The following is a 25,756-nucleotide window of genomic DNA, read 5'->3' on the forward strand; positions in this document are numbered from 1 at the left end:
GGCTGCCATGTGGCCGAGGCAGTTTTGGTATATTGGTATTCTCCAGATGGCCTTGCGCCCATGCGTCCGAATTCAGCTCTTACCAGACCTATTGACCCAGGATTGAGGCAAAATCCTTTGCATCTAGGAGCTTGCTATTTGGATGGATGACAAGCTTAGCATAATTATGCTCAGAAGCTGTATAGTCCATCCTTAGCAACAATGAAAAAACTCCTTAAGAAAATGCTATACAGCAAAATTGAAGAGTTATTGTATATGGTGTCAGCATCATCGACTACCCCAATAGGGTTCTGAGATCCCTATTATTCTGGGCTACTCCTCTCTCTGAAAATGTTTGTGTCTCTCAGTTCCTTGTGAGTGCACTTGGTAGCTATTAGCACCTTTCCTTTTCTGGTGGCCAAGTTTTTGTCTATCCAACTACAGTAAGGTTTCTGAAGGAGCTTATCAGAACATTTCCTCTAGTGCTGAAATCTACCCCAAAATCACTCCCTCCTGATTGGGGTATTTCCAGGCTGCACAGCTGCCTGGCTGCACTGTGAATTCCCCAGCAAAGTCAGACTGCCTAAGTAGGCCTGCTCTGCTTTTTGCGTCAGAGACTATAAACAGTGTAATTACCCACAGTAATGCTACCACATAACTCTTTCTAAGCAAGCACATTTATTCTTAAGATAAAAGCATTACACAGAAAACATATTTTGAAACAATAAAAGAATCTATATGCATACTAATAAAACTACCAGAGATTATGTCCTCCGCCCCATCTTTGCAAGGGCATGGATTGGTGCAGTCCTTTCAACCCTTCGCTAAGGATTGGAGCCCTCCCCTTGGATCGCTGGATCAGAACAAAGGTCCTGAATCAGTTTTAACTCAGGCTATTTAACCAAAGTCCTTTTTTTCCTCTCTGGTCCATCGAGAGTCCAGTTTGAACCGGTATATGTGAGCCTCCCTTCAGGTGGTGGTAACTTTCTGGGGGTGTTACAATCTGAGTGAATTTGCGTAAGTACCCCCCACAGTTCTTAGGTCTTCCAGGGCTGTGATCCTTCTCCTCTAGCCCACAATGATTCATAAATTTACTTCAATAAAGTTTGTCCAAGATATTGCACAAAATTCCCCTGCGTCTCTTCTCTGAACTCTCTCCAATTTATCAACATCCTTCCTGAATTGTGGACATCACAGCTATCTAGCAGTAGTTGCATTGGTGCCAAATACAGAAGAAATATATCCCCTCTACTTCTACTTGTGATTCCCCTGTTTTTACAAGCAAAGCGTTGCATTAGCCCATTTTGGGCACAGCATTACACTGGGAGCTCATGTTCAGCAGATGGTTTCCCAGCACCTTCTAAATCTTTTTCAGAGGCAGTGCTTCCTATGATAAGTGTTGGCCTTCGTTCTTTGTTCCTTTATGTATACTTTTACATTTAGCTATAATAAAACTCATTTTGTTTTGCTTGTCCAGTTTACCAAGTAATCCAGTTCGCTTTGTATAAGGACCTCATCTCTTCATTATTTATTATTGTTCCTATTTTGTCATCTGCAAACTTTATCAGTGTTGATTTTATATTTTCATTTTTCCAGGTCATTGATAAAAATGTTAAATGGCATAGGGCCAAGAACTGATTTCCGCAGTACCCCGCTAGAAACACACCCATTCAATGAGGATTCCCGTTTTACAATTACATTTGAGACCTAGCTGTTAGCCATCTTTTAATCCATGTAATGTATGCCATGTTAATTTTATATCATTTTAGTTTTTTAATCAAAGGTTGTGTAGTACCAAGTCAAATGCCTTACAGAAATATTAACAAAACTTGTAATATCATCAAAAATACATCAAGATAATTTGACAGGATCTGTTTTCCATAAATGTTTGTTGATTGGCATTAATTATATTATCTTTCTTTAATTCTTATTTAATCAATTCCCATATCAGCAGCTCCATTATCTTGCCTGGGATCAATTTCAGGATGAAAGGCCTATATAATTAACCAGGTCCTATTTACCCTTTTAAAATATTGGCAGAACATTAGCTTTTTTACAGTCTTCTGGAGCTACTAGTGTTCCAAGTGTTCCAAGAGTTATTGAAAATCAATAGTAATGGTCCAGTGAGCCCCTCGGCCAGCTCTTTTAAACTCTTGAATGCAAGTTATTTGGACCTAATGATTTAAACATTTCTAACATTAGTAGCTGCTGTTTGTCATCCTCCTGAGATACGAGTGAAATGGAAAGAATGTTATCTGATATGACTACATTATGTTCCCGTTCTCTCCAAATACAGAATAGAAATATATATTAAACAGTTCTGCCTTTTCTGCATTATTATTGATAATTCTACCATTTCTATTTAATAATGGACCAGTACCATTCTGAGGATTCTTTTTGTTCTTAATATACTTAAAGACAACAAAAATGAGTTTTTATTTTGTTGGCCATAGACTTCTCCTTGTGTCCTTTTGCATCCATTATCAATTTTCTACAATTCCCAGCTTCTGATTTATATTCATTACTACCCATTTCCCCTTTTTCCATTTGTTATATATATTATTTTTATAGCTGCCTCACTTCCCAGCACATTTTTAACCAATATGGCTGCCTTCCTCGACTGTGAGATTGTATCTTTATGGACATATAGAATAATGTTCTTAAACATTTCCCAATTATTCACATTTTTCCGATTTAAATTCTTCCTTCCAGCTGAATTGGCTCATAATTGTCTTCAGCTTTCTGAAATTGGCCCTTTTTAAGCACCAAGTGTATAGTTTACTCACATGGACTTTATTCTGTTTGCATATTATAAATGTGATCAGGTCATGGTCACTTTTACCTAAGCTACCATTAATTTTAAGTTCTGTGATCAGTTCTTCTTTATTTGACATGGTGAGATCTAATATAGATCTGCAACACTTTGTTGGGGGTAGGAAATGGTCATCTATAATATTTAGAAAGTCCAAAGATATTTTAGTACTGGTAGCATGAAACCTCTGGCATATATCACTCAAATTGAAGTCTCCCATGTTCATGCAGCTTTTCATCCCTGCATTGGTGTGTAAGGTGCCAATCATCATGTTTCCTAGTGCAATTTGGTGGTCTGTATCAAATACCAAATAATACCCCATCTTGTGCTTTATCTTGATCCATAAGCATTCAGGATAATTTTCTTCTGAGTTATCAGTGATTCGGAAATAGGTAATACCATTATTGACATAGCGTGCCACTCCTCCTCTCCCTTTTCACACTCTGTCTTTCCTAAATAGGTTATAAACATTGATTTTAACATTCCACTCATGTGACTCTTCCTACCAAAGTTTCAGTAATACCAACTAGATTGAAATTATGCTCATAAATGATCAATTGAGTTCCTTTTGTTTGTTATCTGCGCTGCTAGCTTCAGTGTATAGGTCATTCAAGAATTTCTTCTCTTCGTGTCCTTTGGTTCCTTGATTAAGCTTGTTCTCATAATCTCTGTTTTTTTGGTAAATGAGTGTGCATATCTTCCCTCTTTTCATCCTCCCTTTTTATTATTCGTTTAATGCCCTCCTAACTACTTTTGACCAGCCTGTCCCTGAGAAGGTTGGTTCGCATTCTACTGATGCGGAGCCTATCCAGACTGTCCAGCTCCGTCTCTCCATAAAAGGTGGACCAGTGTTCCCCAAAACTAAACCCCTACACCACCAACCTAACAAGTGGTTCTCTTCCAGAAACTTCTGTCTTCTTTCACTCATTGGACAAGAAGGATTTCAGAGAAATTCACTTGGACATTCTTCTTCAACACGCTTCCAAGTTCCCTTAAGGTATCTATTATCTGTCGGAGACCCAATTACACAGTGTCATTAGTGCCAGTACGAATCATCGTCTATGCACCCTTCCCTTTTGACTGCAGAAGCCTATCCAATCTTAGAGGTACGTCTCATGTCTTGGCTCCAGGAAGGCAGCACACTCTCCTGTTGCCCACCTGTCCGTTGCAGAATATTTTTTCAATGCTTCTGAATACTGAATCTCCAACAAAGATCGTCTGTGTTCCTTGGGTGATTGGAGAGCTCTTTGGCAAGCTTAATTTTCTTACAAGTTGAGCCGAGCTGACATCCACAGGTGTGTCCCATACATCTCTCCATTCCCTTGGATTGGCAGACTGATCCTTTAATTTGTGGTGCAGCATGGTTTTTTGTGCCCTCTTCCTTAATGAATACTGTCTGTGTGTCACCTTGAGTGAAATACGCATAGGGACCATCACTCGAAGAAGGAGGTCTGGTTACTTACTTACCTTGTTCAGTAGCTGGAGTTCTTCTCCTCTACTTCGGATCCTTATTAGGCTAGATTCCATGCTCAGAATCTTTACTTTTTCCTCCAAACTCAAGGTGCACGGTTTAGGAACACTCTGGATTTCAGAGGTTTGTTGTTACACCCTTGTCTAAGCATGAGGGTCATTTGTCAGACACACTAGGTTGTGTTTCCTAGTGCCCTGTATTAGAAAAATATTTTTAAAAAACCAAAATCACTCCTTAAACTGAGAGAGAGAGAAAAACTTCTTAATGTTGTTTTTCAACATTGCACATTTGAAACCTCCAGAAATATTTAGCAAATTAAAAATAGGCTAATTTTTTTTGTAGCACTCCTGCTCAAACCCTAAATGTCTTGCTGTATCAAATCCTGTAAATGTACTTCCTGCAGTGTATTTGCACTGGAGCTGGAGGTGTAATTTTGAGCTCCAGTAGACAAACCCATGCTAGCTCTGATCGAGTGAGCATTTCCATAGCTACCCTGATACATTTTGTTCAGGAGCAGTGGGATGGGCTAGCTGCCCTGGGTTCAATCCTATCCAAGACCCTAGGCATGTATTCGGAGTGGCTAGCCCATCTCACAGCTCATGCTGCTATGTCTACACTTTCATTTTAGTACACTAGCTGTATGAGAGCTAATATAGGTACGTCTAACAAAGCTGGAAATTACACCTCCAGTTTCATTGTAAACAGAGTCATTTGAAATCCACTCTTTGTCTTGTAATACTGAAGTACAGCTATGTACTATTAAATACCATTTAGTGTTTTGTGGTATGAACCTTAATTCAGTAGACCGTGTGGCTTGCCTTTTTTGTTAATTTCTCAAAATCAGTTGTTTATGTTGTGGTTTAGTAATTGCAGTAACTGATGCTTTCTTAATTATAAGACTTTTTGTTTTGCCTGCAGATGTTTCCCATATCATGTTCTCTCTGTGTTAGTTTCATTATGCTTTACATTCTCTGGCAGTGGTTTAGAATTAAAACTATGTTGTTAACGTGAGCATTTAATTTTAATCAAAAAGTTTTTTAAAAACTTGTGACAACTTGTTACCTGTAAAAACAAATGAGCCAGTATGTTTTAATTACATTTGGAAGAAAAAGTACTAGTATTAACATGATGATTTATACTTACATTTTTTTTTTAACTGCTGCAAGACAGAAAACAGCTATGGGTAACACATTCAGCCATCATCAACTGCAGATGACTGGTTACAGATGTCTGTTTTTACTATTATCATTCAACTTCTTACATAGAGTGATTACAGAAGAAAAACCTTTTGGTGGATAGCTAAGCAAAACAAAGAGTACAGTGCGGACTAGGGATATATGCATGCTCAAGGTAGGAAGTTAAATAAATTACAGACTAGGACTATACACACAAAAGAGAGCTCCATCTTTGCACCAAAGATTGTAGAGTCTAAATAGATAAGAAAGACAAAGCCCAAGGGAAAGGGATACAACATAGAAGCAAAGTGATCAGTGAGAGAGGCACACATGTTCACAAAATAAACAGATTCTAAGATTTTTTTTTTAGTCTAGAAGGGACCATTATGATATCTAATCTGACCTCTTGCATAAAACAGTCCATAGAATTTCACCCAATGATTTTTGTCTAGCATAGAAACTTGTGGTTGAACCAAAGCATATATATTTTAGAAAGACATCCAATTTTTATTTAAAAACTCCAAGTTATGGAGAATTTATCACTTATCTTGGTAACTGTTCCAATGCTTAATTACCCTTATTGTTAAAAAATTGCATCTTTATTGTATTTCTTCTTGTTAATAGTTTACCTAGCTAGGTGTTTCCTGACTCTCTGCCCCTAGGGAAGGCCTGGCTGTTCCTATGGGTTGGATCTGCCCTGAGGAGTTTCTTCTTTGCTTCTCACAGCACATTTGGCTAAGGGGAGGATTTGGGGAAGGAGACTGGTGCCCCTAGAGTGGGTGTGTGGAGCAGGTAATAGAACTCAACCTTACTTTCAGCCACAATATTCCACAGCTTTGGCTACAGGTTGGCATACCTGGCTCCTGTTAGCTCTGGCAAAGCTGGGGTCAGGTTTCCAAACCCCTACTATGAAACCTTTAGACACAGAATTCTTGTAAGTCTGATTGTTTTGCGTTGCTTAACACTTTGATACTAGCTCATTTATGTTTCGATCTTTCTCATTTAGGGTTTCATCTTCCTTAAGCTTTAAGATGTGTTGAAGTGGTTTTAATAATAAAAGTTTGTTTTTCTCAAGTTTCATATCTTATTTACTCCACATTTTACATGTGAAATCCAGGTTCCATATCCTATGCACACAGTATATGTGGATATGATACTACAGTGGATTTATTAAGCTTAGAGTTTGTGTCCTAGATCCCTATCTCAGGATGTGGAGCATACAGCTCAGTTTAGGGCAGGGTTCAAAGATGGCTGCTGCACTCCCCCAGCAGTGTCAGTTTGTTACCCTGGTATAAATTATAGCAGCCTAAGAATTGTGCCAAATTACACCAGCTACTAACAGCCCTAGTGAACCAATGCAGCAGCTCAGGATTCAGAGAGTGTAGGGAACTCCCAGGCATGTCTCTTCTGCCAGAAGGAAAAAGGGGATTGGCATAAAAGCCTTTATGCTAATTTTGCACCACCAGAGGATCCTTCTACATGGGAGAGAGCCTCTCGTAGTCAGTTATATTGGCTTTATGATTGCTTCTGCAGGCACTGGGATACAAAATGTCTGCAGAATAGAATCTGGGCCTAGAGATCAATTACAATTCAATGTTTTTTCTAAATGTCTGTAATTGATTGACATCAGATATGATCTACATTTTTTCCCCAAAAAGTTTAGTATTTTGTGCTTGATGGCCCAAATAAATATTTAATCAGAAGAGTAATGTCAGCTGCTTTTCTTGCTGTTGCTTCTTTCAAAGCCTCAGTCGGATTTGGTATAATGCCCGGACATGCAGTCTGCTAGTACATTCATACCTGTTATTTAAGAATGCTGAATCCTGTACATAAGAGCAATAATCAATATTATTCTATTCCATTTGGTATATAAAATGAAAATAAAAAATATCTTTCCAAAACACTGGATAATGTTGGAAATAAAACTTGACTTATTCTTATAGTTGGGCTAAAACATTTTTCATGGACATTACATCACCCATAATATACGTGATGGGACTTCACATCAGGTTGGAATTGGAATGTGTTATGCATATGTACAAAAGAGGAAAAGGAACATGAATCTAATGTTAAGAGGAAACCACTGAAGGAATGTGAAGAAGGGGATAGAAACTGATCAAGGAAGATGATAGGCACATTTATTCATGAAATTGTTTTATGTGAAAACAAAGCACTGAAAATAGTAATAAAAAAGTAGGTTTGTTACAGTCTGTACTCAGTAGAACATCTTGGATAAATGCCTATCCTTGTTTTAACGCAAATAACTGTAATTTCTTACTTTTAAAGTAATTCACTTTATTTTATTCCTTGTCTCCAGTTTCATGAACTCTTCATACAATTGATGAATTGATGAAATATGCACAATTATTTTATGCTTTTAAAAATAAGTTTTACCTTTAGAAAGCAGTGAGCAGATAGATTTATTTCTAGAATCATTCATTTCCAAGATGACTGTAATGCTATCCAACAGTGTTCAAAGCTGTTGGGTAAGTAATATAAAGAAGCAGGAAAAAGTCTAATCATTAACTAATTGGCTGTGTTATGCTCTTGACACAATGTTCTGGAAGCTTGGCACTTGATGTGTGCTTTAGGATTTGAAAATGGAATCGAAGTGATAGCGTTCGCATGCTGTGTATAGTCAGCCTCTCGTGCTTTTTTTTTTTTTTTTTCTGTTTATTCATATGAATTTCATGCAATGTAGCATGTTGATTACATTTTGTTAAGATATTTTTCCTGTTGTCTTTTCTGTTCTGAGTGATTTGGCTTAAGATGCAGATTGTTGTTGTAATTTCTCAGAATCAGAAATATGTAGTTACTTCAGTATTGAGATGGACAGGGTAGGTAAGGTAATGTCTTTTATTGGACTAACTTCTGCTGGTGAAAGATATAAAGCTTTTGAGCTTCACGGAGCTCTTCTTCAGGCCTGAGGAAGGAAATCAGAGATGTCTGAGATCTCTAATTTCCTTCCCCAGACCTGAAGAAGAGCTCTGTGTAGCTCAGAAGCTTGTACCTTCCACACACAGATGTTAGTTCAATAAAAGATAATGCCTCACCTTCATTGTCTCTCTCATATCTTGAGACCAATACAGCTACAACAACACTGCAAATATCTGAACATTGTTGTTCTTATTTGCACGTCTTATTCAGTTACACAGAATTTTAAAAGTGGATAGTTATGCTAGCTGCCAAACAAGTTACCTGATTATGCATAAAGTTGGCACTTAATGGCCATTTGAGTTGATACAGAAGTTAGCATTCTGCATTGTCATTGTGCTGCATTTCCTCTTATTTAATATGCCCTAAAATTGGTTTAAGTCTCTACTTATTGTACTCTGATTTACGCTTTCATTATAAAATTTAAAAGATAAGAGCAAGAGAGGTTCATGTCCTCACTTGTTATAAATGTTATTACATGGAATGCCTATCTTCAGTATTGGGAATGGGCATTGAAAATAGTAATTTCTTTAATTGTTTGGGAAATATGTTCCTCTGACTGACTAGAGTGACCTGTAAATGCTTTAAAATAATTTATGTAGCCTAGATGTGTACAGAAAGTGTGTGTTAGGTGGGTGAGGAAAAGAGGAGTTGTCTTTCTGTGAACCCTTCCTAGCCTGAGTTTTTAAGCTTTTATTTGTACACTTAACAATCTTTTACATTTTTCAAAAGTGAGTTTATTTTTAAATATTGTTATCTAATATGTTTTAAGAATCTTGGTATGTTAAGAATCTAAGTATGTTTTCTCACCTGTCTAAATTTATATTTAGGTCATCAATTTTGAAATAAGATGAAAAATCTGAATATGTTAACCTGCCTTTTGTAATTTCAGATGTTTGTCTTTTTTCTTTTCAGGTGAATAGACATTTTGAAAAACATACAGCAATAATTTTATTTGTGGCGGATTCTTGAAGAGTTTGGCAGCAAATTGCGTGGGAACGTTCTCTGAACTTCAACTCTCATGTCTCTTATGGACAAACACAAAGTGAAGCGGCAACGCCTGGATCGTATATTTGAAGGTTAGATACTGTAATCTATAACGTGACTGCATTAACCAATTTTATGAATTAATTATCTTACTGGGGGTTGAAACTGTGTTTCTGAAAGTAATTAAATTTCTTTTTAATTGAGTTAGGGCTTTTCATGATAGACTCACAATCACTGACTGACTGGCTGAGATCATAACTGTGCACATCTCTTCTTTTGAGATGAGAACAGATCTAGCCATATAAGACAAATCTAGTGCTTGAGGTCCAATGTTATTGTTGTGCATTAAAGGCAGTCCATGCCCAGCTTGATATTTTAGTAAATTCTGAAAAAACCTTGCAAAAGGATAGATCTTATAATGTGAATTACAAGGAAGTTCTTACTTAAGTGTGCTAAGACATGCTTGTTAAAAGGGAGGTTTCTTTGTAAAGTAGAATCTCCAAAGTAGATTCAAGAAACTGTCTGATTCTTCAAATAGCACAGGATGTAAAATATATTTAAAATGGTGGGTACTAGAAAAAACAGCTAGCCTGTTATTTTGAAGGATTTAATAAATTGGGTCAGTCAGTCTATCTCATGCCACAAATAATTTATTTTTGTATAATGTCTGAGACTACATTGGTGTTTTGTGGTTTTTTTTATTCACATCAAAATGGGTTGGGAGAAAAATTTGTGCTGTGTTTTTATATGAAATATCTATCAACAAAGAAAAATCCAAAATGATTAGGGATGCTTGAATTTTGATATTAAAAATGCTAACTTCTTTTAGAGGCACAAGTAGTTTTCCATAGCTTTATGGTTACAGAAATCCAGTTTTCCTTTTCAAAACATCAGAGTTGTATTCTGAAAACTTGAGGTACTGCATGGATCCTTGGGGTTTGTCAATGGATCATTTCTGCAAGTTGAATGTTCTATGTGCTGCTTGCTATCCATGCAATTTTGTTAAATATAGTGAATAGTGGGATAGAAGAAAAAGAATATGTGGCCCGTTTTAGATTTAGTAGCTACATGCACATACATTTTTGTTAGGGACATACTGGCATTCTATAGAACTAATGAAATATTTAACATTTTGCAAAGATGTGTAAGATGTTTTACAGAGTTAAAGAAACTGTTGAGTTATGCAGCTATTTAAAGATGGTTCATCTTCACTGTTCTCTTTCTTCCTTATCAGTTCCAGCATGCTTATTTGTTTTCTTTATTATATTTATTTCTAAATGTCTGATATTTTCACATTATTTTTTTAAAACTCTCATTTATTTTTCACTGTCAAATCCATTTAAGTGCAGGTTGATGTCTCCAGTTATTGCTGTTGTACCTTAATGGCATTTCAAAAGTTGTTTTTGTAAGATGCCAATTTTAATGTACCTTTGTATCAGTGTCAGCTGGTACTTACAGAAGAAATGTTCTCTAAAATGATATAATGGTAGTATTCTAGTTGTAGAGTTGTCTGTGACAATAAATAGTTCAGTTTTGGGTAAGGGCCAACAATGCATTGAATTTTGTGGGCCAGATTTTCAAAATTAGATGCTCGCAATTTGTAAGATGGCATGCCGTGTTCCCTTGAATAACTTCTCAAAACAGTGATGGCATTAATATGTACCTGGTCATTCCAATGTATATGCTGTTTTATAGATTATTGATATATCTCTAAATGACAGAACTGGAACACTACAGCTGGGAAAAGCCAAAGAATTAAAGTTAAACTCTGGCCTTTCACCTACTGCATTGTAATTATGAATGACATTTAGACATACAGTACATGTATAATTGTGTGCAGTCTGAGTAGCCTCTTTTGGAAACCTTTAGATGTTGACTCACTTTACAAAATTGTGAGGTAACATTTTGTGATTTCTTCGCAGAAAATAAATGGGTATTTAGGAATGTGATTACCGATTATATTGTCCTTTGACCCATCTCCTGCGAAACTGGTGTCTGCAAAGAATAGTTGAAAATAATATATATTTGGCAAAACAGTTGGAAGAGTGTCACAGTGCAAAAATAAAATATGTTCATTTTTGTGTAATTTGGAAAATCCGAAGATGTTTCTTGGCTTCTTGAAGATTAGTTAGCTCTAATTAGGCTATTATTGCACTGCATATTGTAACAACACTGTAAACAGTGCAGTATATTTGCTTACATTCTAAATCGTCTTTGTAGTTTACTGTCCATTGCTGGAGTGTCACCATGGCATGTCAGCTTTGGCAAGTTATGATTAGCTTGCTGGGAACTCTGCACACCATGCTGGGAGGCAACTGCAGGTGACTGGGTCTGGGAGAAGGGTTCCATAGTCCCTGGGTCTCCTGCATGGAGCCTGGTTCATAGATTGATAGATTCCAAGAAGGGACCGTTGTGATCATCTAGTCTGTATAATACAGGCCACAGAACTTCCCCAAAACAATTCCTAGAACATAATTTTTAGAAAAACATCCAATCGTGATTAAAAGATGGTCAGTGATGGAGAATCCACCACAACTCTTGATAAGTTGTTTCAGTGGTTCAGTACTCTCACTGTTAGAAATTTGTCTTATTTCCAGTCTGAATTTGTCTAATTTCATCTTCCAGCCTCTAGATCATATTATACCTTTCTCTGCTAGATTGAAGAGCCCTTTTATTAAATATTTGTTCCCCATGGAGTTACCCATAGACTGTAATCAAGTCTCCCCTTAATCTTCTCTTTGTTGTGCTAAATAGATTGAGCTCCTTGATTCTGTAACCAAAAGGCATGTTTTCCACTCCTTTAATCATTCTTGTGGCTCTTCTTTGAACCCTCTGCAATTTATCAATATCCTTCTTGAATTGTGGGCACGTGAATTGGACACAATATTTCAGCCAAATACAAAGGTAAAATAACCTCTCTACTCCTACGTGAGATTCCTGTTTATAGATGCAAGAATTGCACTAGTTGTTTTGGTCACATGGTCTCACTGGGAGCTTGTGTTCACCAGATTATGCATTTTGCCTCCAAATTCTCTTCAAAGTCACTGCTTCCTAGGGTCAAGACCCCCATCCTGTAAGTATGGCTACATTTTTTTTGTTCCTACCTTTATATGCTTATAATTAGCCAGAGTACAGTGCATATTGTTTCACTTGCACCCATTTTATGAAGAGATCCAGATCACTGTGTATGAGTGACCTGTCTTCTTCATTATTTACCATTCCACCAATTTTTGTGGTGTTTGCAAACTGTGTCAGTGATGATTTTATGTTTTCTTTCAGGTCATTAGTAAATGTGTTAAATAATGTGAGGACAAGAACTGATCCTTATGGGACCCCAGTAGAAATACACCTATTCAGTGATGAGTCCCCATTTATAATTACGTGTTGAGACCTGGTGGGGGAGGTAATACCTTTTATTGGACCAGCTTCTGTTGGTTTGTGGTCTGAGGGTAATAGGTGATGAGACTTCTGGGAATGATGATTTGTTACTTGTATTTGCCCATGAAATAGATGTCATGGTTGAGTTTTGCTTCCTTTTTCTTCAAGTTGTGGAGTTTCCATTTCAGACAGCTAAATTCGATAGCTTCCAGTGTAGTTGTAATGGTGGTTGCTAGAGAGAAAAGATAGGTGAGGGAAGTTGGTTCAGTAAAAGATATTACCTCACCCACTTTGTCTCTCTAATATCCTGGGACCGATACAGCTACAGCTACACAGCATACATGTTGGGACCTCTCAGTTAGCCAGCTTTTAATCCATTTAGTATGTGCCATGTTAATTTTATATCTTGTTAGTTTGTAATCAAAATATCATGTGGTACCATGTGTATCACCATCAAGTGAAGGTGTATTACATCTACACTATTACCTTTATCAACCAAACTTGTAATCACATCTAAAAAAGATATCAAGTTACTTTTACAGGATTTATTTTCAATAAACCCATGATGACTGGCATTAATTATATACTGTCCTTTAATTTGTTGTTTATTGAGTCACGTATCAGCCTTTCCATTATCTTGCCCACATTCGAAGTCAGACTGACAGGGCTATAATTACCTGGGTCAACCCATTTATTATTTTAAGATATAGGAACAGCATTAGTTTTCTTCCAGTCTTCTGGAATTTTCCTGGTGTTCCAAGACTTATTGAAAATCAACATTAATGGTCCAGTGAGCTCCTCATCCAGCTCTTTTAAAACTCTTGGATTCAAGTTATCCAGACCTCCTGATTTAAATATTTCTAACTTTAGTAGTTCCTGTGTAACATCCTCCTGAATAACGAGTAGAATGGAAAGAGTGTTATCATATGATGTGTCTATATCATCTATTTCTTTCCCCCAAATAAAGAACAGAAATATTTATTGAACACTTCTGTCTTTTCTTCATTATTATTTATAATTCTACCATTTACATCTAGTAATGGACTAATACCCCTCTTAGGATTCTTGTTATGTTTGTTTTGGTGAGCGTGATGGAAGGAGTAGTTCCCAGGTATGCTGCCCACAGCAACCCTCCTGTCATCCAATCCCTGCTCCTGCAGACCGTAAAACGTCTGTGGGTTTAGTGGGGAGAGCTGGAGAGGGCAACGGCTTTGTGGGGAGGAGGAAGGATGCATCTCCCTTTCCCACGGACTTTTCTTGTGTTTTTATCTTTTTTTTAAAACCCACTACTAGTAAAAACTGATATATGAAATCTTACTTCACTTTAGCAAAATTTTACATGTGGCTTTATTCAGTGCTGTCATTGCAAGGGACAAAAAAGTTTCTCTTTGGGATATCTTGTTTGTTATTGACTATTAGGAATGAGTACTGAATATGTAATTCCAACAAGAGAATGTTTTGTCCCAGTGGGATCAATATTGGGGTATATAATTCTGGAGGGAAGTCTGCATTGCCCTGCATATGCTTTAGTTTCTCTTTGTCAGGACGGAATCACAGTTTTTATTAATATAGGACCTCAGCATAATTATGTCCACAATCCATTAAGGGATAGGTGTGTCACCCTCTAGAATGTGATCTGTGCAATCTTTACATAGTGTTGTTGTAACTGTGTTGATTCTGGGATATTAGAGAGACAAGGCATAGCATTTGTCAGATTTAAACCTAAAATAAAGTTAGGCTCTTTTTATGTCAGCTTTAGTTGCCCCATATCTGTTTGCCCAGTTCTACACTTTAATGGTGAAGAAGAAAAATTTGCCTTGCATCTAGCACAGCTTCTCAAACTACATTCCAGGCCTATGCCCTCTTTAAGAAAAATTGAGATACATGTTGCAGATCCACTGTATGAAGTTTTGTGAAAGAAGAGGCAACACTTATGGCAAAAACAAAAATTTGTGAGGAGGAACTTTTTTTTAAAAATCCAGGGCTACGTTATCATTTAAACCAGTGGTTCTCAACCTATTTACCATTGTGGGCCACTATGCAACTCTCTTTCTGTATATACTACCAGTATGGCCCTGAGGATGTCACCTGGGCCGCAGCTGTGTGCTGATTGGGCTGCAGGTTGAGAACCACTGATGTAAACTAATGGAAGATTTGACCAGGAGCATAAATTACAAAAGAAAGTGCTAATTAATGGAATCAGTATCTTAAATCTCAGATAAAAATAACTAACTTGTGACCTAATAAAAGGGAACTTTCCTTTTGAAAAGTTACTGCCAATGCAACCAAATAAATGATATATTATTTATCAAGGTTAATTTTAAAGCCAGATGAGTAGCCACATTCCACTAAACAGGGCAGTATATTTTGATACTTTTATGTTACAGTATATGATAAATAAAGGCATAAATTTTCTGAATAGATTAATATTTTGTGCTTTATAAATTTATTTATGTATTGCCCCTAAAGAAGTGAGAGATAGAAAACATCCTTCATCTATGTTTATAACCATCATGTTAATTTAGGGTGCTATATAAATTATTTTTAATTATAAGAATCCCAGTATCTTCACTGATAGCAGTACCTCCATGGTTCCATGACGAGTGAAAACGTAAGAGATGGGGTACATTAATTGGTGTTTTTATTATTAAAAATCTTTATTTTTATTTATATTTATATTTATATATATATATATATCTGTATATTTATTTATTATGCTCTTTATGTCGCTTACCCAACTTGTAAAGAAATTTTAAAATATAAAGTGACCTGAAGTTTAAGGACATTCCCTATCCAGGCTTTTTTCTTGTGCGTCTATAGAAACAGTCTGTAGCACCTTCCTTATGAGTAATAAACATCAAACATGCCAAATAGCAAATATTGTGCTCTTAAAAACTGACCACTAATGGAGCCTATTTGAGCTGTTTAAATGGAATCAACCCCTGGAGATGTAAGTAGGATCTAGGCGAGTATCTTTATCCACATTAATGACAGAGAGATGCCCCTATGATGATCAAAATTCAGATTGGCTATATAGTTTAAAATTAGGCACCTAAGTACATAATTAGGTACATTAATAAGAGTGGGATGATTTTACAGAGGTTCACACCTCTTACTCACTTCTACAGAAGCTGCAGATGGTCAGCACTTTTGAAAAACAGACCACACATTTAGGTTCTTTTTCGAGTGGTGTCTGTGTGGGTTTTCCACTCCTGGTGTCTGGCACATCCCCTTGTCCCAGATTGGAGATTTCTGTCAGCAGTGCCAGTCCAGGTCCAGGTAGATGCACGTCCAGTAGGTGTGTGTGTGCGCCACATGCACCGGGTGCCAGCAGAAGAAGATTTGCACAGAGTAGGGACGCTCCCCTGTGGAAAAAGTGAAAGGGGACCAGAGGGTGACCTACCAGTTTTACCCATAAATCCAACTCCCTTTATGTTTTCTTTTCATTTGGCCCGCTTCTTCCCAGTCTAGGCCACCATTACGTCAGACCGTTGGGTGCTCAGTACGGTGATGCTTGACTATACCCTCCAGTTTGCCTCACTTCCTTCCTCCCATCCTTCCTCCATGTCCCTCTTCAGGGACCCCTCTCACGAGCAACTTCTCAAGCAGGAGGTGTGAGCCCTCGTGCAGGTGGGGGCAGTAGAGGAGGTTCCCCAGGACCTACAGGTTCGAGGATTTTACTCCTATTATTTCCTGATTCAAAAGGCAAAAGGAGGACTGAGGCCTATCCTGGACTTAAGACGCCTCAACAAATACCTCAAAAAGTTAAAGATCCATATGGTCTCCTGAGCCACCATCATTCCTTCTCTGGATCCCGGCAATTAGTATGCTGCTCTTGACTTAAAGGACGCTTATTTTCATCGCACTCTTCCCTGGCCACAGGAGATTCTTATGGTTTACAGTAGGGAACCACCATTACCAGTTTGCAGTGCTCGCCTTTGGTCTTTCAACCGCGCCAAGAGTCTTTACCAAGTGCATGTTGGTAGTGGTGAAGGAGGGGAGTGCAAGTGTTCTCTTACCTGGATGATTGGCTCATCAGGAACAGGTCAAGATCCAGGCTGGCATCACAATAACCTGAAATGTCTGCCAGGCACTAGGCCTCCTAATAAATGAGCAAAAATCGACATTAGTCCCTGTACAGAGGATAGAGTTCATCGGGGCAATGCTGGACTCATCCAAAGCCAGAGCATTCCTTCCAGAGGAAAGGTTTCTGATTATGACTGACATTATAACCCACGTTTCGTCCCACCCCGCTCACAACGGTGAGGGTCTGCCTCAGCCTCTTAGGCCACATGGCAGCCTGCACCTGTGTGGTCCCCCATGCCAGACTGCACCTCATACCCCTCCAGATGTGGGTGGCATCAGTGTATTCTCCAGTTAGGCACCACCTGGACAGGTTACTTATGGTTCCTCCAGAAATGCTTACCTCCCTGGTGTGGTGGACAGATCCGTGTCGGGTGCTCTCTGGAATACTTTTCGAGATGCCCTAGTTGTCAGTAATGCTGATTTCCAATGCTTCGTACAGGGGATGGTGAGCTCACGTGGGTTCCCTAAAGACCAGGGCATGTGGACCTCAGGGGAACTACGGCTACATATCAATATCAGGGAGCTCAGGGAATTCATCTAACTTGTACAGTCTTCCTACCACATCTTGCCAACAAGGTGGTGCAGATACTCATGCACAATACGGCCTCCGTATATTATATCAACGGACAAGGGGAGGAGGGCCAATCCCAGGCTCCGTGCAAGGAGGCTGTGAGTTTCTGGGATTTATGTATCACTCACAACATTCACCCAATCACGATACATCTCCCAGGGGTCAAGAACTCTTTGGCGGACCGACTCAGTAGGTCCTTCTGCTCTCGCCACGAGTGGTCCCTCCATCCAGAGGTAGAGTCCCACATCTTTTGAAGGTTGGGCTCTCTCCAAGTGGACCTCTTTGCCACCAAGGACAAGAAGAAGTGCCCTTGCTTTTGCTCCCATCAAGGTCTCAGTGCGGGCTCTATCCCACCAGGCTTTTCTCCTCTCCTGGGTGGGGGAACCTCCTGTATGCCTTCCCGCCAATAACTCTGATCTACAAAGTTCTCCTGAAGGTGAAGAGGGACAGAGCACAGGTCATTCTCATAGCTCCAACGTGGCCCTGGCAACATTGATTCGGGATGCTTCTGAATTGGCAGGACCCAGGCATTGGACCCTGCCACTGTGGCCAAATCTCCTGTCTCAGGATCAAGGTCGCCTGCTCTACCTGGGGCTGAGCTCCCTGCATCTGACAGCATGGATGCTCCATGGCTGTGTCAGGATGAGCAGGCCTGCTCAGCCCAAGTCCAATGCGTAATCCTAGAAAGCAGGAAACAGTCGACTAGATCAGCCTATAGGGCTAAGTGGAAGCACTTCACCTGATGGGTGACAAACACGGTGTGTCCCTGACAGAGGCGTCAATCCCAACAATTTTAGAACATCTGCTCCACCTAAAGCAGGGAGGATTGGCCTTCTCATCTGTTAAGGTCCATGTAGCAGCCATATCTACTTTCCACCCCTTAGTGGAAGGTAGAACAGTCTTTTCATATGAAATGATGGCCGGGTTCCTTAAGGGATTATAGGCTGTTCCCATCAATATGGGAGCCTTCTCTCCAGTGGGACCTGAACTTGGTCCTTTCTAGACTCACTGATCCTCGCTTCAAACCTATGGCCTCGTGCTCCTTTATGCATTTGTCCTGGAAGATCGCCTTACTGATGACTATTGCATCTGCCAGATGAGTTTCAGAGATCAGGGCATTGACATCAGAGCCACCCTACACAGTGTTCTATAAGGTCAAGGTTCAACTACACCTGCACTTGGCCTTTTTGCCTAAGGTAGTTTCTCACTTTCACTTCAACCAGGATATATTTCTATCTGTCTTTTGTCCTAAACCTCACAGCTTCAATAAAGAGAGACACCTGAACACTCTCGATGTGAGATGGGCCCTGGCGTTTTACATTGACAAGACCAAACCCTTTTATCGTTCGATGCAACTCTTTGTAGTTGTTGCAGACCAGATGAAGGGACTGCTGATTTCTTCGCAGAGTATCTCAAAATGGATTATGACCTGCATCCAAACCTGTTATGAGGAGGCCGGCGTCATGCCTCCAGGGTCCTTGATGGCCCATTCAATGAGAGTGCAAGCCTCATCTGCGGCCTTCCATGCTCATGTGCCCATCAAGGACATCTGCAGGGCAGCTACCTGGTCATCGGTGTACATATCTTCGTGTCCCACTATGCCTTGACGCAACAAGCTTGGGATGATGCTGGCTTTGGTAAAGTGGTGCTCCAAGTGTCACGTCCATGAACTCCTGCCTGCCTCTGGAGATACTGCTGGTGAGTCACCTACTTTGGGAATGGACATGAGCAAGCACTCGAAGAAAGAACGGTTACTTACTTGTAACTGTTGTTGTTCAAGATGTGTTGCTCATGTTCATTCCACACCCGCCCATCTTCCCCTCAGTCAGAGTTCTAGCAAGAAGGAACTGAGAGGGAGGGGTATCCGACAGCGCCTATATGTGGGTGCATAGGTGCGCCGTTGCAGGGGGCGCTAGCGTTGGCTCCTATGGGTACTACTGAGGGGAAAAGTTGTCTGGCACAGGTGCATGTGGCATGCATACACACACACCTACTCTGGGAATGGACATGAGGAACACATCTCAAAGAACAACAATTACAAGTAAGTAGCTGTTCTTTTTAGTGTACAGATAGTATAGATTTAGCATTAGTTTGTATTAGTTTAGTCAGTTATATTACTTATTTGCTCTCTCCCTTGTTTTAAAAAAAACAAAACAGAATTTAGCCTTTCCCCCTGACCCCATAAAGTAGAATAGTTCTCCTCAGGGGACTACTGCCATGCCTAGCTGCCCGGGCTTCAAAAGATGCATGTCCTGTAGGGGCGCCATGCTGCCATCAGATAGACATGCCCAATGTATCCGGTGCCTCAGTGAGGGACATATCACTCAAAAATCTCCCCACCATAAAAATCTAAAGGCAAAGGCCAGGAGAGACAGGGACCTCAGAATCAAATTGATTTAAATGGAGAAATCTTTGAGACCCGCCTTTGACCCTGGCTGTGAATCTTCACCCCTACCAAGGGAAAAAGAGTCAAGGAAAAGGGTTTCAACTTTGCCCAAAATCCCACCAAAAATAGGAGTGTACCGACTAGATCAACGGTCACACCAAACCCTTCAGGTACCACTGCATTAATGGCACCAAAGGATACTCAAAGACCCGGTGCAGAGTTGAGGTCCAAAATGAAAATGATCTTCTCCAACATAGCACCAACAAGACAAATTTTGGCACCAACAATCACGGTGCCGACCGTGAAAATGGCGCCGATCGCGTATGTGGCACCGACCCTCCCACCTCTGCACCAACAATATTGGAGCCAACCATTTCATCAAGGTGACCCAGCTGATGCCACCAAGTAACTCCACAGCACTGAGACCGGTGCCGGGGAAAACGCATAAAGGAAAGACACATCATTGCCACCAGGAAGATACAGGGATGATTTCTACACCTCAGTCATCACTATTTGGGACAGACACATCTCCACCTCCACATGAGACCATGTCTCCAATACCATTATCTTATGGAGATGAGGATAATGAATTCTCTCCCCAACACACCTCACCTCATAGGCTCACTTTCACAACTTCAAAATGTAGGGAACACAGCAGACACTACAAATAACCATAGTATGCACCCCCATGGTTTGGACCATCCAGGCTATACGCGGTACCTTGCCATAATTGGGACACATGGTCACCCTATGTAAGGGGCTACAGCAGACCCCCAAGTTCTCACAGAGACAGAACCATCTCCCCATCTTGTTCAACGCAATTAGTTCTGGAACCTCCCCCCAAATCCACAGAAGAGGTGGAAGACACAATAGAACAGGAGGCTTCACCAACACCACATACTTTCTCTTGATCGCTGGCGAAGCCATAATACCACCCCCACCCACAACCACGGATGACTTCAGGCAGTTCCAAGACCTGTTTAAGAGAGTGGCACAAGACCTTGATATCCCACTTGAGGAGGTATCCGAGACTCATCATAAGCTCCTTAAGATCTTACACACCGCAACTTCACCCAAAATAGCTCTACCAATGGATGAAGCGCTAATAGAGCCTGCCAATAACATCTGGCAAACTTGGGCCACCATTCCACTGATGTATAAAAGGACAAGAAATACTATGCCTCTTCTAAGGGAATGGAGTTTCTCTTTACCCACCCTCCTCCTAATTCCCTTGTCATAGAGGCAACTCATCAAAGGGGCAAATAATCCCATCACAAATCCACACCCCAAGACAAAGATTGGAAAAGGATGGATTTGTTCAGCTGCAAGGTATATTTCTTGGCCACATTATAACTACACCCCACTTCTATCCAATTATGACTACAACAATTATACAAAACTTATGGATTTTATTGATGGAATCCTGGAGTAAAGACAAGAACAATTCCGATCCCTCGTGACCGAGGGTCAGTTCATCTAGAGAATTACCCTGCAGGCTACACTTGATGTAGTGGATACAGCCGCCAGAATGATGGCTGTGGCAATTGTAATATGAAGGGCATCCTGACTCCACTCAACTGTCTTACGAAGGGAACTTCAGTCTACAATTGAAGATTTCATTCAACAAGGCCAAGTTATTTGCGGAAAAGACTGATGAGGTTCTTCATACAATGAAGGACTCACAAGCCACCTTATGACCACTCGGCATATATACTCCTGCAACAAGAAGAGACCATTCAGATATCAACCATACCAATGAAGATATCCACAATACTCACAAAGGCGAAGGCAATATGACACACAGCAAAACAGACAGAGACCACAGAGAAGATGACAAAATCAGCAACATCAGTCAACATCACAACCGTTGTCATCTAAACAACAATTATGAAAATTTGATCAAGGGTCTGAACCATCTCCCTCACCACCCAGTGCTAACAACACCTGCCACCCAATTTGGCCATCATCTATGCCCATTCCAAACCATCTGGACATCTATTACATCAGACAGATGGGTTTTAGAGATCATATGATCAGGATGCTCCATCCTCTTTATTACAATACCTACCACCCAACCCTCTTCCCCATCCCTCTTCAGGGACCCATCTCATGAGCACCTGCTACAGCAAGAAGTAGATCATCTATTACTTGTATGCGCAGTAGAACAGGTGCCAAAATGACACAGAGGGAAGGATTTCTACTCCTGATACCTTTTAACCCAGAAGAAAAATGGTGTATGGAGACTCATTTTGGATCTCAGAAGACTGAACAAGTTTGTAAAAGGACAAAGATTCAAGATGGTCACACTAACTGGAATAATACCAGCACCGGAACAAGGGAACTGGTTTTCAGCCCTCGACCTGCAAGATGCCTACTTTCATGTCCCCATACAGCACACAGACAGTTTCTCAGATTCATCCTTGGAGACAATCATTACCAATACAGAGTACTCCCTTTCGGTCTCTCCATGGCACCAAGGGTCTCCTCAAAGATACTTGCTGAGGTAACGGCATATCTTCGCAGACAAGGAATAATAATATTCCCCTATTTAGACGACTGCTTAATAAAAGCAAACAGTCAAATACAAGCCATACACGCTACCCAGTAGACCATGCTATACAGGGCAGATGGTCACCAACCGAAGCATGTCTACATATAAACTTGCTGAAACCCAACACGGTACACAATGCATGCTCACACTTCTTCCTGCTCATAAAGAACAAAACGATAAAGATCATGACAGACAATATCACATGCATGTTCTGTATAAACCAACAAGGAGGATTTAAATCCCAAGCTCTGTGCAAAGAAATGATGAGATTTGGGAAATGGTGCATCCATCACATCATCAATGTATCAGCCACGTACCCACTGGGATGCTAGAACATAACTGCAGATGCTCTCAGCAGACACTTTGGACAAAAGCACAAGTGGGAATTGAACAACGCAGTGCTGCAAGACATTTTCTGACTATGATATCACCCAACCATCAACCTCTGTGACACCACAAAACCGAGAATGTTCCCAGTTCTGCTCCAGAGCAGGTGTGGGGACCCAATCAATGGGATACACGTTCCTCCTCAACTGGAACAGAGATCTCCACTATGCGTTTCCCCCCATTCTGATGATACTCAGTGTCATCCACAAAATACGCACAGACAGGGCGAGAGTAATAGCACACATATGGCTGAGAAAATTTGGTATTCTTACCTGCTCCATGTGCACACCAATAACTCTCCAACTATGCAAGGATCTCCTATACCAGGACAATGGCCAGACCCTACACCCACATCTGGAAAAGCTCCACCTGACAGCGTGGCTCCTGCATGGTTCCAACAAGAAGAATTAGAATGTTCAGAACAAGTCAGAAACATACTACCAAACAGTAGAAAACTAACAACTTACCTATTTTCTACCTGAAGCCACACAGTAATGCACAAAATTACTAATACTGCACACATTAGATGTTAGACGTAAAGAACATACAGCCTCCTCAAGGTCAAAACACACTCCACCAGAGCAATGTCCACATTCACAGCTTTCTTTAATAACATTCCCATAGCAGACATATGCAGAGCAGCTACCTGTCCTCGGCACATATCTTAACCAAACATTATGCCATGAACCAGGCTTGTAAATCAGATGCTGCTATAGGTCTGATAGTACAGTCATCCATTGATCATAACAACTCTGAAGTCCCCTCCGCCAAATGAGGGGCACTTCTCCAGAGTCACCTGAAGTGGAGCACCCACAGGGGCACCACTCAAAGAAGAGGAGAAGGTTACTCAGCTTGTGCAGTAACTGAGGTTCCTTGAGATGTGTCCCCCTGGGGTGATCCACTACCCCACTTTCCTCCCCTCTACTTTGGAGTCTATCAGTATTACTTCATGGTTGAGAAGGAACAGAGGGGATCATGTGTGCACAGCTTGAGGCACCAACGGCGTCGCGAGAGAAGCTGCGCATGCGTGATCTGGATGGGCACTGCTGACAGGTATCTCTGATATGGGATTCGGGGACATGCCAGACACCTGGAGTGGAGCACCTACAGGAGACACATCTCAAAGAACCTCAGTTACTGCACAAGGTGAATAACCTTTTCTTACCCACTATGCACCTAATAGCTAAAGTTTGAGCATCCAAATTTGAAAATGTTTGCTTATGGCAATTACTTTATTTATGTGGATATCTGAGAAAGCATCCAATCTTAAATGAGTGTAAATTAATATGTATTAATGAAAGAATAATGGTCCATCTGCAGATATATTTCTTAGGGGTTCCTTTTCTAAATGCTCCACCTCAAAGCAAAGCAGAATTGTTAAAATTTGTACAGTAAGATACCAAAATAAATACATTAAAATTTTTGAAAAAGGAAGTACACTATATAATTTATTTCATTTCCTTTTCAACCTTTTCTTCAATCAATTTTCATCACTTTAACATTTTTATATTCTGTGTAACACAAATAGGTTTTACAGAAAACAAGATAGTTATTTAATGTGTCTACTGACTAGGTTTTTAGTTTGTAAATTCACGTAGATTATTATATAAGAAAAGGAAAAACAAAATGTGTAGATAATTTTCAAGTTAGATTAAAACTTCATACTAGAAAGAGATTAGGGTATTACACATTTATAGATATTAGTCTTGTGAATTTAACACATTTGCATTACATATTTAGTAAATGTCATTTTCCTGAAATTATTGGGTTGTGCGATATTACTGGGGAAGGTTTATTGAAAGATTAGGGCAGCAGAGGGAGCTAGAAGATCCCTAATCTCTTTGCTTTTTCCAACTGAAAGTTGCTCCTCCATGAGAAGTACTAATTAACCTACACAAAAATGTCATCCTGTAAACTTAAATGCCTTTAGTTAATAAATAAGTAAAAATTCTGAACTGGAAAAATTCCCATTTCTCCCAGCAACCCAATACAAATTAAATTGGAAATCACACAGTAAAAGCTGCAGAAATCTCTCCCTGTAGAATAGCCATCAAATCTTTCGACTGCAACTAATGAAGATGTTTGAGGCAATCTGAATTTTCTGTAGATAAACCAATCTGAATTTTCAATGAATAACTCAGTTTCGAGTTAAGTTATCAAGTTATTCTAAAAGAATAACTTTCAAAATACAAATTTTTTTCCATTCTGATGTCACACTCTTTTAAGAGCACTTTGGAGCAATTCCAACTGTTTTCCTAGATTTATTTCCCTCATAAGAATCTGTAAATATTCTGTCATTAAACTTAGACAAAATAAGTAAATCATAAAATGCACAGTTGAATGGGATTGCAGCAAAGAGCAGTAAACTCAGGTAAAGCTTATCTTGGAATTGTTAGTATAATGAGTATGCTATTAGAATGAGTAGGCTGAGACCAAAATGGTAACATAGTTTTAGTTTGTTCATTAGTGAGCATTTACCTTCCCTCTCGCTTTTCTTTCTCCCCAGTCAAAACACCCTCTTTTATAGGCAATATAATGGTACTGTTTATGTGCCTGAGCACATGATCTTCTATTGTGTTCTTAATTTACAGTATCTAGTCAGATTTCACAGAGAAAGTTGGTTTCTTCATCCTTTTGAATTAAGATTGCCTCTGTAAATCAGTTTTGTAATTTGAATCTTCATTAAGTGCCACCTAAAGAGAGATTTAGAATGTGCAAATAGTTAAGCTATTACGATGTTGCTAACTTATTTCAAGTTGCACTGCTACTAGTATGAAAAGAAAATTGGCTTAAATGGCCATTTTGCCCTAAATGATGCTGAACAGCATCCCTTAATGGAAAGAAAAGTATTGTTTTAACAAGAAAACATAGAAAAACATTAAAGGAAAAAAACTAAATGAACACTGCATATTCTGAGAAGATTTCTCTTTTACTAAAACATTCAGATTGTTGGATTAAGTTACAAACGTTTTAAAGAAAAAACGAACAGTAATTAATGTGTATGTGTATCTATCAGTATATATTATGTAATTATATAAT

At 39.5% G+C, this 25,756-nt stretch overlaps 1 protein-coding gene across 9 annotated transcripts in view; it reads left to right on the forward strand.

Moving 5' to 3' along the window:
• The window catches only part of CTBP1 (C-terminal binding protein 1), a 385,409-nt gene that overhangs the window by 96,527 nt on the left and 263,126 nt on the right, over positions 1 to 25,756 (forward strand). For all 9 annotated transcript variants that reach the window (XM_067567700.1, XM_067567699.1, XM_067567703.1 and 6 more), the window contains one exon: positions 9,287 to 9,450. In XM_067567700.1, the coding sequence (XP_067423801.1) occupies positions 9,393 to 9,450 (58 nt within the window). In that variant the 5' untranslated portion in view covers positions 9,287 to 9,392. Of the gene's footprint in view, positions 1 to 9,286; positions 9,451 to 25,756 lie in introns of those variants that run through there.

This window comes from Emydura macquarii, unplaced genomic scaffold, assembly GCF_026122565.2.
Source record: "Emydura macquarii macquarii isolate MOO-44397 ecotype Brisbane River unplaced genomic scaffold, CSIRO-AGI_Emac_v2 contig_2795, whole genome shotgun sequence".
Lineage (NCBI taxonomy): Eukaryota > Metazoa > Chordata > Testudines > Chelidae > Emydura > Emydura macquarii.